The sequence below is a fragment of the Fulvia fulva genome, chromosome 1 (genome assembly GCF_020509005.1).
Source record: "Fulvia fulva chromosome 1, complete sequence".
NCBI classification, from domain to species: Eukaryota; Fungi; Ascomycota; class Dothideomycetes; order Mycosphaerellales; family Mycosphaerellaceae; genus Fulvia; species Fulvia fulva.
This window is the reverse complement of record NC_063012.1, coordinates 453,488-468,724: the sequence shown is the minus strand read 5'-3', so window position 1 is coordinate 468,724 and position 15,237 is coordinate 453,488. Positions and strand designations below refer to the sequence as shown.

Below are 15,237 nucleotides of genomic sequence, written 5' to 3'. Positions count from 1 at the left end.
GTATTTGCAGGTTACTACAGGCGCACCGCGATCTTTAGCCCGCGCTTATTGGCAATATATACCTCGGCCCGAGAAAACGCTTCGTATTACCGCTGCAGCCAAAGACTCCCGCTAGAATGTCATCAAGGCTCGGAAACGATACGGAAGGGATATTCTGATATGTACGGTGCTACCCACCAATATCGCCTATCTTCTTGAACCAAGGAGGTCTGATTGAACTCATCAGGCTCGTATGTTCTTCTCGCCACATATTCTGCCGCTCCCGTCCTCTATCCCCATTTCGAATGGTCCTGGCTGCTTGTCCTCCCCGTCAAGAAATCCCATGTACCAAGTTAAGTCTCGCTATTGTAGCGTCAGCTGCAGAAATGCACCGGGTATATGGTCAACATCAACACTTACGCCGTCGGTCTCCCTCACATCAAACCCGTTGCCTAGAAAGGAGCAAGAGTTGCCGTCGCGGTACTCGATATCGAAGTGCTCGAAGCGTGGATGTTGCAGTACGGTAAGCTCTTCACATCGTTGTTAGCTCGGCCAGAGAGAACGTTCGAATTGATGGAACTCCTACGATGAATGCGAGAACCAGGCCATAGGACTGGCTTGTTGGATATCTTGCCATTACGGAACCATGAGCTGCAAGGCCTGCCACACACGATAGTCAGCTTGGTCCGTAAGGCAGATATCTCGCGGCACAGACTTACCCTGCCCAAGCAGTACGTTTCAAAAACTCATCTGCATACTTCGTGAAGTCTTCAGAAACTGCTTTCTTCACAGACAGCCGCTTGATGTTCTCAACGCGTGCCTTCTCGATGACTTGTAGCACATGATCGGTGTAGTGCTCTACCATTGGTAAAACAGATCCGTGCCCTATGCTCGTTAGATGACAGTCTGTAACTCAGGTAACGACGTGGTTTTAAGCTTACTCAGAGGCCCGTAAGCACCAAGGAAGATGAAGTAGTTTGGGACCTCAGCTGTAGAATTGTCAATGGAAGACCGTTTTAGAACGAGAGCATCCCTTACGGTAAGCTAGGCCTAGATAGCCTTTGATGTCGCCCCTGAAGTTGTCTTGAAGGTTCTTGCCATGGTAGAGAACCTCAAAAGGGGGCATGAATGAGGTGTCGAAGCTACACACTCGTCAGTCCTTGGACTCGTTTTTGCAGATTATGATCAGGCAGCTGCACTGACCCCGTTGCGCAAATTATCGTGTCGACTTCGTGTTCCTTGCCATCGCGATCCAAGAACCCGCTGGGGGTGATCTTGGGAATCTCGCCGAAGTATACTTGTGTCTTGTCGTCTGTCAACGCTTCCAGAAAGCCTGTGCTGCCTTGTCAGTGGAAGGATTCCTTGTGCAGTACGAGCAGGTATGCCTACCATTGCCGGGGGTCGGTCTACGACAGCCGACGTTGAAGTTCTTTGGCATGAGCTTGTCGATGAGTTCAGGATCATGGTTCGATTTGCGACTCATTTCATTGATGGAGAACTGGAGACGAGGACAAGCGTCAGTATGGAACAGAAGTTCTCAGGATCGAGCACCACGTGCCTCTTTAGCGGCTGACGCTTCAGGCGTGCCATTGAGGATCAGACGAAACCTAACATTAAGCTCTGATTCAATCGCTTTACAGTAGGCTTGATATTGCTTGTCGTCTTGCCGGAATCGCTTCTTGGCCTCTTCGGTATCTATGCTGCGTTAGCGAAGAGCTAACATTGTTGCAATGGACCCAACGATGGCCTACAATCGAAGTTCCCGCCATCAACGGCTGCCCACGTCTGAGCGAACCCATTGGTAATCCATACCGGCGAACGCTGACTTCAGCATCAGCAAGGTCGTGAGATCCAACCTCATCACTGGTGAACTCACCGCTACAACGTGAAGCTCTTTCACCCTGTGCAAGATCTTAGGAATCACTTGTACGCCTGAACTACCGATGCCAACGGTGAGGACTCTCTTGTCGGTCAGGTCATGCGTCTTGTCGTATCGAGCCGTGTGCATGAGCTACAGAATAGTCAGAGCCAGAGTCAGAGCCTAACAGAAGCAGCTGGCATATCGCTGAGCCTGAAGAGTTCGAACCTTCCCCTTGAAGTCATGCAGTCCCTCGATCTCAGGCCATCGCCAGTTGCTGTAAAGTAATGTGAGCTTCAACTTGACGACTCAGTACCAGTGAGACGTACTTCAAGCAACCGCCGCCATTGATGAAGAAATCAGCAAAGTCGTCGAAGGTCCCGTCTGGACCACGAACAGTCACTCTCCATTTCCCGATGTCCTCTTGCCTACATTAGGTTGTATCAGTATGATAGACTGAACAATTATGGATCACACAGCTCCCGTGCTCTGGAATTATACCATTCTGCTTTTGTGATCTGATGTCGGAGTTTCACAAATCGAAGTAGATCGTGCTCTGTCGCCACATCGGTCATGTACTTGCAAATCTCGCTCGATCCAGAGTAGTAAGATGACCAGTTGGGCTTTCGATGCCTAGAGTCCATCAGCACTGAGGAATGGAACTGCTCGAGCTAAATGTCTGTCGTAACCACACCAAGTGAATTGATAGCAGACGCTAGGAATATCGCAAGCACACCCGTCGTACACATTCTCGTGCCATGTCCCACCCACTGCGGCATTCTTTTCGTACACGACCAAATCTATGCCTGTCGTACGCCTTGCCAGCTGATAGGAGAAGTTGATGCCGCTTGCGCCCATGCCCATGAAGATCACTTTCATCGGTCGTTGCGTGCCCATAGGATGGTCACTGATCTGAACATCTTCAGTGTCCACGACATGTGCATTTCTGAAGGCGTCATTCCCGGTTGGATGCATGTCGGCGTCGATAGTCATTGTTTGTGCAGGGTAGCGAAACACTTGTACGATGAATCACAGACCATTATCGGACTGCTCCATAGGATGATGCGGCGACCTGCTGTGACGAAAATCTTTATTGATTTCAGCACGACTTCCTGTTTGCTGGGCGGTCTGTCGGACGGTGTGAGTGAGTGAAAAGATCGCTCGGCCCGAGCGACTATCAGCGGCCGACAGCGATGTACCTCACTCGGGACCAGACTTCTCAGACTTCTCCACATTATGCCACGTGCGAGACCCACAGCATAGATAGACCATGTACGCCATGCGCGAAACCCTCGTAGATCCAAGTCAGCTCCACCCGCGGCCAAATGATTAGGGATCACCCGTCCATGGTCATGACTGATCCAAAGCATGTCGATGGTGACATCAATGGCACGACTCTGGAGCGGTCTGAGACCAACGAAGTCGAAAAGGATCGCAAAATCGACACAGTCCATGGCGATGTGGCTCTAGCTACCATCGCTTCTTACTCCGGCTCCCTGGACTGGAGCCTGGAGGAGGAGAAGAGACTTATACGTAAAATCGACTGGATGTTGATGCCTCTGATGTTCCTGTCATACGCCCTGCAGTACTATGACAAAGTAATGTTGTCCCAGGCGGTCAGTACAGAGACGACCATTCGTTGCTGTCCAGGCTCACACGTGGGCAGGCCATATTCGGATTGATAGAAGACCTGGAGCTTGACCAGGGAGTTCGGTACTCGTTCGGCGCAAGCATCTTCGTGAGCTAGGATTACTAAGACCTCACATCGTTAGGCATTTCGCTGATTAGCCCCCTAGTATGTCGGCTACATTGCTGGTGCAAGTCCAGCATTGCTCGTTGCCCAGCGGTATCCCATAGAGCGAATCTGTAGTGTCACGGTCCTTCTGTGGGGAGTTTGTATGATGTCCACAGCCGGATGTCGAACATGGCAGACGCTGTGGATCCAACGATTCTTTCTCGGGTTTCTCGAGAGCGGCACAGCGCCTATGTTCATGCTGGTAGTCAGAGGGTGGTATACCAAGAAGGAACAGTCATTCCGCATGGGCTTGTGGTGGAGCGCCGGAGGTGAGTCTGAATGCGTTACCCCGTGTGCGAGGTCTTGTAATCAAGGTCGGCTGATTTTTAGTGCGACAGGCTACTCTGTTATAGTCTCGCCGTTGATCAACTATGGTCTTGGTCACATCCAAGGTGACTTGTCGTCGTGGCAGTACATGTATTTGGTATGTTGCGTAGCAGTCTTGATATCCATATCCATGCTAGTGGCGCTGACTGACATGACACTTAGATAGCCGGTGCCATCACCATTCTCTGGTCCGCAGTAGTATTCCGCTTCCTCCCAGGCGACCCTACCCGTGCCCGAGGTTTCTCAGAGCGCGAGACGTACATTGCGGTTGCTCGTGTTAGGAACAATAACACTGGCGTGCGCAACACACACTTCAAGCCAGCACAAGTGCTCGATGCCATGCTTGACATGAGATTCTGGTTGGCATCCTCGTCTTCAATCCTGATCCTGATGACAAACGGGCCAGCCTCCACCTTTCCCGTGGACATCGTTCGGGACTTTGGATTCACAGCACTGGCTTCACTGTTGGTGCTTATGCCACTAGGCCTGGTCACTGGTACTGTGCAGCTTGCAGTCAATTACTTGGCCACCAGGTACCAAAACATCCGTTGCCTGCTCATCGTGGTGTGCCAAAGCTTGGTAGTCATGGCGGCCTTACTTTTGTGGCTCTTGCCTCGAGCTAACCTCGCCGGACTGCTCGTGGGTGTATATTTCTTGGGTCCAATCAGCGGTAGCTACTGCCTGTTGATGACTCTGCAGATCGCCAACACAGCTGGATATACCAAGCGAGCCTTCACCTCCGCAGGCATCTTCGTTGGGTATTGTATTGGTAACATCATTGAGCCACTGCTGTTCAAGATGAAGGATGCTCCTCAGTATACCGAAGTGTGGATAATAGTGGTGGTCACATCGATTGCAGGCGCTGTGCTTGCCGTAACATACCGCGTGATTTGCCAATGGGAGAATCGAAGGCGTGACAAGTCGGGCATTTCTGAAGCAGCCGATTATGCATTCGAAGACGACTTGACTGACCGCAAGGTAAGTCACCATAGCTTGGACTGGCTGTATCGTTCCTTTCGGTATGAAGCTGACGGATATCGGTCCAGAATCCACAGTTCCGCTATGTCTATTGAGTGACATCTCCAAAAGAAAACTTGCGTTCGAAACAACCCGATCTTTGATGCATCTTTTCAAGCATGAAAGCTGTAGTGCTGATGAGGTCATCATTTCAGCTCGCGTGCTGTAATGCCAAAGAATAATCTCGACCAGAGCAAGACCCAGTGAAGACACATTAGCAGGCGCCTATAGATAGCAGGCGTATGAAGGTTAATGCCACTTGCACAAGCGAACTGATGGCAAAATCATGCGACATAAGAGATGCCCACGTAGTCACTCACCGTAGTACTAGCCTTACGGCGGAGCGAGCGTACAGTACTCCTGTCAAGATCTTATGCCAGAACGACGGTTCTGACCTTCGGCTTGGCGGCTTCCCAGTGGTGCTTCCCTATGTTTCCAAGAGCAATTCTCTCTGCCACTACACGATTGTCATCCCACTTGACCATCATAACATTGTACAAAGGGAACTTTTCCAGAACGATTTGGTTCTCGTCCCCAAAGAACTGCGCCTCCGGTATGACGAGAAAGTCGAAGAGACCTTGCGGCGGTCCTGGATAGTATGGCCTCTGCCATCGATCAGGCAGAACGAGTCGACCCACAGTGAATCCGGTTGTGTCAAGGATATCTGTTTCGAAGATATCTAATGCTTGATGTGCAACAAGTTTGCGTCCAGTCTTGCGCCACAAAGTTTCACGTCGGTGGAGGGTAGCTCCCAGGTGAAATCTCGCAGTGGACGACACAAAGACTAGATGTCTTGCAGTCGGCTCGCATGCGTTGTAGATTTCTGGGTTGAGTGGCATATTGTACCTTGGCCCAGGGGAGGACGAGTCAAAACGTTCAGATAGTATACCACAACCGTTGCCATTAAAGGGTAGCAACTGTGCCATCTTATCTTTGACACTAGTCGTCGATTTTCGCCTCAAGGTTTCGTGTTGATGAGTAGCTTCAAGTCCTGCATAACTGGTTGACCTGATCTTGAGCGCTGTCGGCTTCGATGGTACCTGTGGCAGCCACTTTGGCGGCGGTTCTACAGGTGCACTCTCCATCTGTGGCACCACGTGCAGGGGCGACAAATGTTCCTCTTGGAACGACCCTTGGGGGACAACCTTGCAAAGGCCACCATTAGTATCAGTCTGTATCGTGAATGGCTCTTCGCATCGTACACCTCCTTGGAACCGCTCGCAGTTCTTGTGACATATTTTTCGACTGCCAGTGGCGCACTACACACTATGTTCAATAACGGCCTCCCAAGCAGCCCATGACCAACTGGGTATTCCAAGACTGACTGGTCGGCGACACAGTCTGACCTTTGCATGCGCCAATGACTGCCACAGCAAAGCGAGATCGAGAGACTGCTCTGGCTGGCCAGTCAGAGACTGGAAAGACCTGCTCGATTCCTTTGTGTGAGTACTCTCAAGTAGCTTCAGCAAGCCGAGAACGGCAGATATGGCATCTCTCCGATCCGAGAGACTTCGATGAGTGTATTGGTTTACGATCTTGTTGTACTCGTGGAACCCCGCCAACCTTCCCAGTGTTGCGGTGCCGTCTTGAATGATGATATGGCTGCTTACTAATGCACTTCTGGCGATGTTATGGAGCGTCCAGTCTACAGGACTCCTAGCTGAGCCAGCTTCTTCAGCGATGACATCCTCATGCGCAGAAACCTTGCGGCAGAAGAAGTGGACATGACCTCCACTGAATAGCAGCAGCCGCTTTAGAAGCAAGCGCTCTTGAAGTGTCCATGCACGGCCGTCCCAAGGATGCAAGGCAAGGTCGTGCTTGAAGGGCAGTAGCATACACGCGCCAGGCAGCACTTCTTCGCCAAGTTGCTTGACTGTCCTGTCATAACTGATGCCTGATATGCCTGCATTGGCATCTTTACCATCTGCAGCAACGATGGTCACCACTGCATCGCCATATATCTGATCCATTTGCCCGATCTGATGGAGTTTGTCCTCTGCATCGTCATGCTGACAGATGCATAGCGCATCAATCCAAAGATACCCCAGCCCAGATCTTTCGTGATTTCGATGGCTGCCCTCAAGGTTCTGGGTAGGTGAGCACGATCCGCATCAAGGCCGCCTGGCATCGTGAACTTCGCCAGATTCGCTCTCTCCAACGTCAATGCTTCGAAGCCGCCCCAGGTGTATGACAGACAGGCGTATTGAGCTTGAGGGTGAGGGTGTTCGACAATTTGCAAGTGCTTTACGTCTATCAGACGAATTCCGGGCGCAAGGCCTTTTCGAGGCCTCCTCGTGTATAGTGGAGCACTGCATTCGTCCCCGTCCTTGTCGTGTTCTTCTTGACAGTGAGAGAGACTGAATTTCATCGCCGACAAGTCTACGCGTTTCGTATTCAACCGGTTTGCATATCGCAGCGAAGGACCCTCTTGTGCGATGGTGGAGGTGGAGCTCACACGCAGTTGAAAGTGGCTTATGCGTGACATCTCTGTCCGGGTGTTCCGCCCAAAGCCCCAGACTTCAATTATGACGAGACCTGAGTCCTTGTGGTTGGGGTTCTTGATGTCTATCCAGACCCAGCCCAGGACGCGGTGTCTCTGCAATCTCACGAGGAATGCCACGTTTGCCACGAGCTCATGGTCCAGCTGACTGAGTGTCCTGGGGCGTTCTTCGTCCCTGACCGCTGCGGTCGTACTTGGCTCAGCTGCTGTAGCATTGTTGATGTCAGGTAACTCAGATTCAACCCGATGCATTGAGGATGTATGCGACATCTTTCGTTTTTCACCAAGTAGGTCCCATGGATTGTTGACTTCGCGATCAAGTGCCTGGCAGACCAAACCGCAGAATCTGCAAGAGCTTTCATGCTTTGACATCTTGTGTAGAGGATGCAAAATATCCGTGGATGGAGCAGCCAAGATGCTCACAACGCCAGGCTGGAATTGGCCGAACGGCATGCTGGAGCATGCTGAGCAAAGACCGTGACGTGTGCCGGTGTATTGAGCCTTTGCAAGCAAAGTAAGGTCGAACACTTGCCCCTTCATCTCGATGAGAACATCACCAGCACCATCGGCAACATTCTGAAGAAGCTGTTGCCCAGTGCTTCGTAAGTGCTTAGCGAAAGCACTTATCGTGGAGTGCTTCCCATGGTCCTCGACGTGCCCGTCCATCTTTTTGACTTTGACTTCGACACCCTTTCCCCTCTCTTCAGCAGTTGAGCTGACCGGCTTCGGCATACCAGCACAGTAGTAGCAGAATTACGTCCCAACTGAACATCCGGCGCATATGCAGCATCGGTAAGTCGAACACGGTCGGTGTCATCACTCGAAGAGTGCTGAAAGCTACCCGAAGAACGTGAGCTGGTCATTTGGACTGTGGCCCCCGATGCAGAGGACTGTGCCAATTGGTATTGAACCATGGGTGCAAGATAAAGCCCGCTCGAGAGTATGGTGCTGGATGGCCCTGAGATGTCTTCTGAACCTTTGCTTGCGGCTGAACGTGGTGGCAAACACGGTCGTAGTGTAGCGGGGTTTGGTGCAGTGAATCCATGCCGTCGATCTACTTGGATGCACTTGGCCGGTCGAGTCACGGCGCCAACGACTTTGCGTACCTCCTCGAAGGACTGGTGATAGGTTGAGTTGTCGCTGGAGGCGAAAAGGCTGAAGGAAACCAGCGCCTAAGTATGGCCCTATGGCGCTGTACCTCATGAAATGTGCACAAAGCGCTTGACTGGCAGCAACGTGCCTGTCTGTTCAAGCAAAAGCGTTTACTTCAACTATGAGGGGAAGCACTCGTCACCAGGCGATATTGTCACCGGTCATCGTCCCCTTGCAGTATTCCAACCTGAAGCGTAGCCATTGAGAATGCCTGAATGCAACCTCCCGTGCTCCATAGCTGTCTAAGCGGCGTGCCCAGCCATGTGCTAACCTAAGTAAGCGGGATTATCGATAGAGATGAGGACCTTGGCATGCATTCAGGCCTCTTCCACCGCACGCATGCCATGCTGTCTAATACTAGCCTTGGCCTTCGCCGTGCCGAGCTCAGTATAAACATCAGATGAGCTTTACCGACGGTCACCCACGGCGGGGAAGAATTGCTCGCGATGTAGGGGGGACACTTCAGACGGCGGGGAGTGCCTTTCAGTCTCCCGGACATGCTTTGGTCGTCCTCTCGAGTCAAGACGTCAGTATGTGATGTGTTGTGGGAACGATTCCGCTGTGTATACGCCGAAGTGTCTCATCAAAGAGTGACCGTTTTCGCAAACCAAGCAGAATTCGTTTTCGCGTAGCATCGCTCATGGCACCGAATGGTATGCGTATCTTCAGGTCCCCGGCCACTACGGGTTTGAATGACACCGGAGCATTGAGTTAGATCCCAGGAGGTGTGGGCCGATTGGTGTCAGCGTTTTCACTGTGCAGGGTAGTCGTGGAGTACATGTTGTTATGCGGAGTTTATCGGAGGCTCGACCTGGTTTCGGCGGAACGAAGCAGTAGGAGCACGAGCACGGCAGAGCGGATGACTATGAGATGGAGTGAATGTGCAGTGAATGAGGTGAAGAGGAAACATGGATCGAGCTTCGGAGGCAAGTGCAAGACGACCGGAGACAAGTAACCCCGGCTCCGCACCATTGCCTCTGAACAGTAAAGGGTGTGTCGCTGGGAGCAGTCACCGCTCTACCTAATCTTTGAAACAGTAAGTTGTCATCGATCTCATATGCTGGCCGGTCTACAGTCGTAATCTATCGAACAACGCAAAGTTTGGAGACAGGTGACCTTGTGACACGCCAAGACTTGCAAGCGGAGCCATGGCCGGCGAACATTTTGCTTGACTCAAGCTCTCACACCTTCGTAAGACTGACATCTTTGTGCTGACCTTGAGCCAGGTCTGGATCGATTTCTCAACAGAGTTGATCCAGTGACGCACTACCGAAAGGGTAGTAGGAGTAGCAAGACCGCGAGCCTGGACCAACGCCCGGTGAGATCTTGGTGACGGTGAAGACGACGGCAATGTCCATCTGGATTATGGCAACTGCTCAGGAGCAGAGCTTATTCATCTTGCAGGAAGGCGTGGCCATGAGCGCTCTACAACATCATCAACAACATCATCAGCATGTCAGACTGCGATCATACCTAAGATCTCATAACATATCACTTCCTGTCCTGAGCCGAGTTGCCTGGCTAGCGTAGCCACAGCACAGGTCGACAGCTCGCGTGACTGCAGAACCACCGCCTCCGGGCACCGGTCCGGCGTTCCTGGAAACAAATATCTCAGAACATTCGCCAATGACATGCCACAACGACCATCATTCCGCCATCAGGGCGTCAGAAAGAGACAGATCTGCTGGAACCGCAGTACGGTCCCTCCAGATGCCCCAGTCTCTAGTGTTTCCGATGAACCCCAAACTCTAAAAAGTTGCATCATGACTTAACATATATCGTCACATTGACATTGAACATCCCATTTTCCATCGCTTGTGGCATGAGTGGCATGGCTGGTATGGACGATCTCAGATCTTGTCAGACCTTAGCGTCGATCGTACCTGCATGACGAAAGATGGCGCCAGATGTATCACTCCGGAGTATGTGGACTGGGCTGAAGGGTAGACGTATAAGTATGAAGCACTTTCTGCAGACTGAAGCATTATCTCCTCATCCAAGCAAACACGCATCAGAAAACTACACAAACAACCAAAAACAAACACCTCTATCCCCACAAACAACATCATGTCTTCATCCGGTGACACCTACAAGCCAACCGGTTGGCCTCCCTCCTCCACCCCATCACTCCACCACAACCCATCTTTGCTAACACTCCCCAGAGCACGGCGGTCTCCGTGAAGACGGGCAGCCAGACGGACGTGTCGGCACTGGCCAGTTTGCCCAAGGAAAGGTCGACCCAGTCGAGGCCGGCAAGCAGGGTGGCAACAGCAGCGGCGGTAGTGACACCAGCGACGACAACTCAGATGGCTCTGGCAAGGGCCAGTTCGCCGGCGGAAAGGTCGACCCAGTTGAAGCTGGCAAGAAGGGTGGAAACTCTTAGAGACCTGATAGCAGAATGACCTGTTGAGCATTGCGACATGCATAGCAGTTGCTCCAGTATGAGGGATGATATCTAAATGAAATATATGGACAATACGGGCATCTTCATATCTGGTCGTCATTGTGAAATTCAGTCCTTCTTTCGCCGCTCATCAATTCTTAGAAAGTGATTCTTGTGGCCGTAAAGACATGGATTAACTTCCAGTGTAAGATTGTCTCGCCACAGCACCAGCTTCGTCACTAATTGAATGATCGTGTGGCTTGTCTCTAGCATGTCGATCTTCGCCATGTCATGCATTAACGTACGATGGAATACTTATTGATACATGTCTAGGTAAATCTATAATCAATCATATCTGTCCGGTCGATTTAGATCCCTCTTGGTGCCGCTACAGTAAGGGAGATGGATCAAATAATATGACCACGACTGCAGCGATGTGACGAGAGTATCAAATCCTCGTGCCTCTTCCACATCCTGCGAGTCCGTCACGGGGAGCGCGAAATGCAATCGCGCATATCCATCTCGCCGAGCTTTGTTCTGGGCATTGCGCTCGTCGGGACCAACATGTTCATTCAAAGTCCACAATACACTCTGCAAAACTGCACTCCTCACCACACGACTCTCAACTGCAACGGATCCCGCGCTCGTCTGATCCGCTGGTAAGCCATGCCACCGTACCATGACGGTTCCATTTGTACGACCCTGTGTCGTGATCCAGTTGGGAGCGCCGACGTCTATGTCTGATACAACAATTGTGTACGCACCATCCTCATTCTGCTTTGATTGCACACTGTTTGTGCTCGTGATTTGTCTATCGGGACGAAGGGTGATCATTCCCATGGATGTGAATGGGACTACCCAGTACGAGGCGTGACCCGTTCGCAGGGTCAATACTAGGGCCTCGTCGTCTCTTAGGGAGAAATGGCCAAACGCGCTTGCTTGTGTTGTTAAGGTGCCTAGCCAGCTCGATTGAGAGGGGTTGGTGATGCGATTTGGTCGCTTGGTCAACGTCTTTACAATCAAGGCGCCAAAGCCGTAGAAGAAGATGCATTGGATGAGATGCCGCTTGGCTGCTGCCACGATGTCGTCGTCACTTGGAGGAACATGATGTTGTCTGGGCCCAAGTAGAGTGACTGTGAGAGCGTCCGGCGTTTCTTCGTTCCAATCTCCGATCACATTCCGGATAAACAGTTGCTTGGCGCTTGGCTTGCATAAGATAACGTTGGGAAAGTGTTCCGCTCGATCCTTGTTGGTACTGACCATGCAGTGCCATGATCTCGAAGTGACCATCATCCGACATCACCAGATCACTCCCACCCAGGTATCCAACAGTCCACTGACTATTCGGATTGCTTAGCAATGAGAAGGACACGTCCACTGGGCCTTTGTCGGAGCGGCGCCCACTGATCAGGTACTCGTGGCGTGAAGACACAGGAATCGTGCGATAGATGCAGTCCGGGTTGTCATACGAGTAGCGCCCTCCAGGCACTGCCTGCCCATGCCCTTGCCATGCGGAGCGAGACGCGGAGCGAGACACGGAGCGAGATGCAGTGTTTACCCAGCAGATCTTGGGATCCGAGGACTCCGAGTTGATGGCTTTCTGGATGCAACGAAAGATCAATTCATCGATGGCGGCGGACAGGTCATCTGCCGTGGAAGGATCGGCTCGAGCTCCTCGAAGACGGATGGCGGGAGTGTAGAGAGCAAGGGCGACTTTCCTCAAGGATGAGAAGTGGAACGCACGGCCGGCCCAGATCTTGCATGCTCGTGCGTCGAGGCTTCGCTGGTCTGGGGTGTCCAGCGGATTATCTGCAGATGTCGTTGCCATCCTTCTTCGAGAGATCAAGGGACTATCTCTTGAATTGGGCTGTTGTTCTACGTTGAAGCTTCTTGCCGTAAGTATTGTGTGGTGCCGCAGATCCCGAAGCAAACTCCCAAGCTCGGATCTCAGATTTCAAATCTTGCGCACGAGGAACGATAGTGTAGTTGATCGAGATATTCTGGTCTTCGCTCAACGATGGTGGACAAAATAGCGAAGCCAATAGAAAGAGAAATATGATCGAGCTGTCTCCCAGTGGGTGTCTCCAGAAATCACACGCTAATCTAGAATGAATCGAGACAACACAGAACTACCCGATTGGGACCAGATATCAGACAGGTCCAGCTCTTTTATCAGCCACGACTAGGCGACCACACTATACGTACTTCAAAATGAGGCCTCCACGAGCTGTATTCGTTCCAGACTGAACCGCAGGCCAGTGACTCCAGGTTGCGATGTATAGAGTATGAGCCTGGGAACACTGGGACATTTGAGCAGCAAAGGAAGTGACTTCCCATCGCAACTTCTGCACATCTGGGTGAGACCCGCCTATTGCATCAATACACCAGCATGGGCGCAATGAAGACAACAATGTCGCCAAGTCCTACGAGCCCTGGCACATGGCAGACTCGAGTCACTAATATCAATCGACGGCATTGTCAACGAGCCGTTCCTATGCGAGTTCTCGTGCTGGGCTTGAGTCGAACAGGGACGAACTGTGAGTCTCACGCTGTAATACTCAAGCGTTGTACTGAGAATTGCAAAGCCCTAAGGATCGCACTTGAACAACTTGGATATACATCTACCGACCATGGGTTCGCAGCAACGCTTGAGAATACCCGAGACTGTGAGATGTGGCTAGCAGCGCTGCGAGCCAAATTTGAGGGTACAGGCCAGTCGTTCCGCCGTAGCGAGTTCGATCAAGTTTTAGGACATTGTCAGGTACTCTTGACCGCAGAATACCATTCCCTCTTGGTTACTGATCTACGACGGTGTTAGGCTGTCACGGATATTCCAGCTGCATGTTTTGCCGCCGAGCTGATCAGGGCATACCCCGAAGCAAAAGTGGTCCTTACAAATCGTGATGTTGATGACTGGCAGGCGTACGCACCACCTCTCCCTAGGTTCCCCATCTCAATGGGAAATGCGCTAATAATATACCCCATCCCACAGCTCCGTGATGCAAACCCCGATCCCACAAATCTACAGTCCATACGGCGCGTTCATAGCTCTGCTTGCCACACTCTGCAGAAGCCATAGTCGCTGGAGCCGTTCCACCTTCATACTCATATTCGAGAGATTCTACCAAGGCTTTGCACAGAATGGGAAGGCCGTATACCAGGCGCATTATAAGTCCATCAGGACGATGGTGCCGAAGGAACGATTGCTGGAATATCATGTCAAGTAGGGATGGGGGCCGCTTTGTAAGTTCCTGGGACATGCGGAGAGATATGATCCGTTTCCGAGTGGCAATGAGGGAGAAGTGACGCAGAGACTAATCGCGGAATTGGTTGCGGTTGAAGCCAGGCAGGCTTTCAGAAGGATTGCTGTAGCTGGGCTTCTGTTGTTCGGTGGGTACTTCACATGGCTTGCGATGGCCTGGGTGGCCACATAGTGTACTGTCTTGCTCTAGGCAAGGTCTAGACCGCACGCGGAAGACAGATGTTGAGTTGGCTTTCACTCCGGCAGCTGCTGCTGCTGTTCACTCGCTTGCGACGCTCAGCCGGACTCTTGCGAACGTAGGATTGCTTGCAAGTTCCTTAAGTATATAGAAGCACCTGTGGGCTGTCTTCTGCCTTCCTAGTGTTGACGAGCTGAGGGCCCCTTTGGACCCTAAAATTTGCGCGTCGAATCTCGTTAACCTTCAACGGTTGATTGCGTAGCAGGGGTGTATAGGGGTACTGCTGAGATATATATAGTTAGGAGGCGACCTTAGTAGGAAGCCAGGATTTACGAAAAATCTCTCTATAAGGCGAAGATACGGGAATCTGAAAATTTCAGATTTATTATCTTTTTTTCAGGATCACTACACATAATTCACGGCCCGCGGACCGACAAGTATATACACCTACGCGCAAGCCATCCTAGGGTCACCAGGCGCGCCCTTACTTACTAGGGTGGTTGGTCGTCCATATTTTGGTGGTCAATGAAAAATATGGTCAATGAAAAATATAGAAGTATATTAATGTTACCTATCACTATATTAGGTACCTCTAGTAGTAGAGAAGGATTAAAGTGGAGTACTACTATACTAAGGAGATAGTCATAGATAGTTTAACTAAACTACTAGCCGGTCCCTAGTTCTAGACCTTCGTATAATAGCTATAGCTAGTATAGTAGGAACAATTGTTTTCTACCTTACGCCCTAAGTAGGAGTATTACAAATATAGGTCGGTAGGTATATCGT

General features: G+C 51.3%; 6 protein-coding genes across 6 annotated transcripts; 3 read left to right on the top strand and 3 right to left on the bottom strand.

Moving 5' to 3' along the window:
* Positions 1 to 222: 222 nt before the first annotated feature.
* Positions 223 to 2,830, bottom strand: CLAFUR5_00158 (FAD-binding monooxygenase moxY; the record flags this gene model as incomplete). The annotated part of the gene is made up of 15 exons (XM_047899306.1): positions 223 to 342; positions 400 to 509; positions 566 to 639; positions 699 to 864; positions 921 to 968; positions 1,018 to 1,121; positions 1,183 to 1,312; positions 1,369 to 1,477; positions 1,538 to 1,674; positions 1,731 to 1,800; positions 1,856 to 1,990; positions 2,066 to 2,114; positions 2,167 to 2,265; positions 2,339 to 2,470; positions 2,532 to 2,830. The coding sequence occupies 15 exons, from the start codon at positions 2,828 to 2,830 to the stop codon at positions 223 to 225; spliced, it is 1,782 nt and encodes a 593-aa protein (XP_047756892.1).
* A 332-nt stretch (positions 2,831 to 3,162) lies between these two features.
* CLAFUR5_00157 (uncharacterized protein) lies at positions 3,163 to 5,036 on the top strand (the record flags this gene model as incomplete). Its single annotated transcript, XM_047899305.1, has 4 exons — positions 3,163 to 3,453; positions 3,504 to 3,575; positions 3,634 to 4,056; positions 4,122 to 5,036. The coding sequence occupies 4 exons, from the start codon at positions 3,163 to 3,165 to the stop codon at positions 5,034 to 5,036; spliced, it is 1,701 nt and encodes a 566-aa protein (XP_047756891.1).
* A 1,879-nt stretch (positions 5,037 to 6,915) lies between these two features.
* Positions 6,916 to 8,208, bottom strand: CLAFUR5_00156 (uncharacterized protein; the record flags this gene model as incomplete). Its single annotated transcript, XM_047899304.1, has 1 exon — positions 6,916 to 8,208. The coding sequence occupies one exon, from the start codon at positions 8,206 to 8,208 to the stop codon at positions 6,916 to 6,918; it is 1,293 nt and encodes a 430-aa protein (XP_047756890.1).
* Positions 8,209 to 10,695: 2,487 nt separating this feature from the next.
* On the top strand, positions 10,696 to 11,011 carry CLAFUR5_00155 (uncharacterized protein; the record flags this gene model as incomplete). The annotated part of the gene is made up of 2 exons (XM_047899303.1): positions 10,696 to 10,729; positions 10,791 to 11,011. 2 exons carry the CDS (start codon positions 10,696 to 10,698, stop codon positions 11,009 to 11,011), a joined length of 255 nt encoding a protein of 84 aa, XP_047756889.1.
* A 345-nt stretch (positions 11,012 to 11,356) lies between these two features.
* On the bottom strand, positions 11,357 to 12,274 carry CLAFUR5_00154 (uncharacterized protein; the record flags this gene model as incomplete). Its single annotated transcript, XM_047899302.1, has 1 exon — positions 11,357 to 12,274. One exon carries the CDS (start codon positions 12,272 to 12,274, stop codon positions 11,357 to 11,359), a length of 918 nt encoding a protein of 305 aa, XP_047756888.1.
* Positions 12,275 to 13,400: 1,126 nt separating this feature from the next.
* On the top strand, positions 13,401 to 14,445 carry CLAFUR5_00153 (uncharacterized protein; the record flags this gene model as incomplete). Its single annotated transcript, XM_047899301.1, has 5 exons — positions 13,401 to 13,548; positions 13,597 to 13,772; positions 13,830 to 13,933; positions 14,004 to 14,234; positions 14,280 to 14,445. The coding sequence occupies 5 exons, from the start codon at positions 13,401 to 13,403 to the stop codon at positions 14,443 to 14,445; spliced, it is 825 nt and encodes a 274-aa protein (XP_047756887.1).
* Between the last annotated feature and the right edge of the window lie 792 nt (positions 14,446 to 15,237).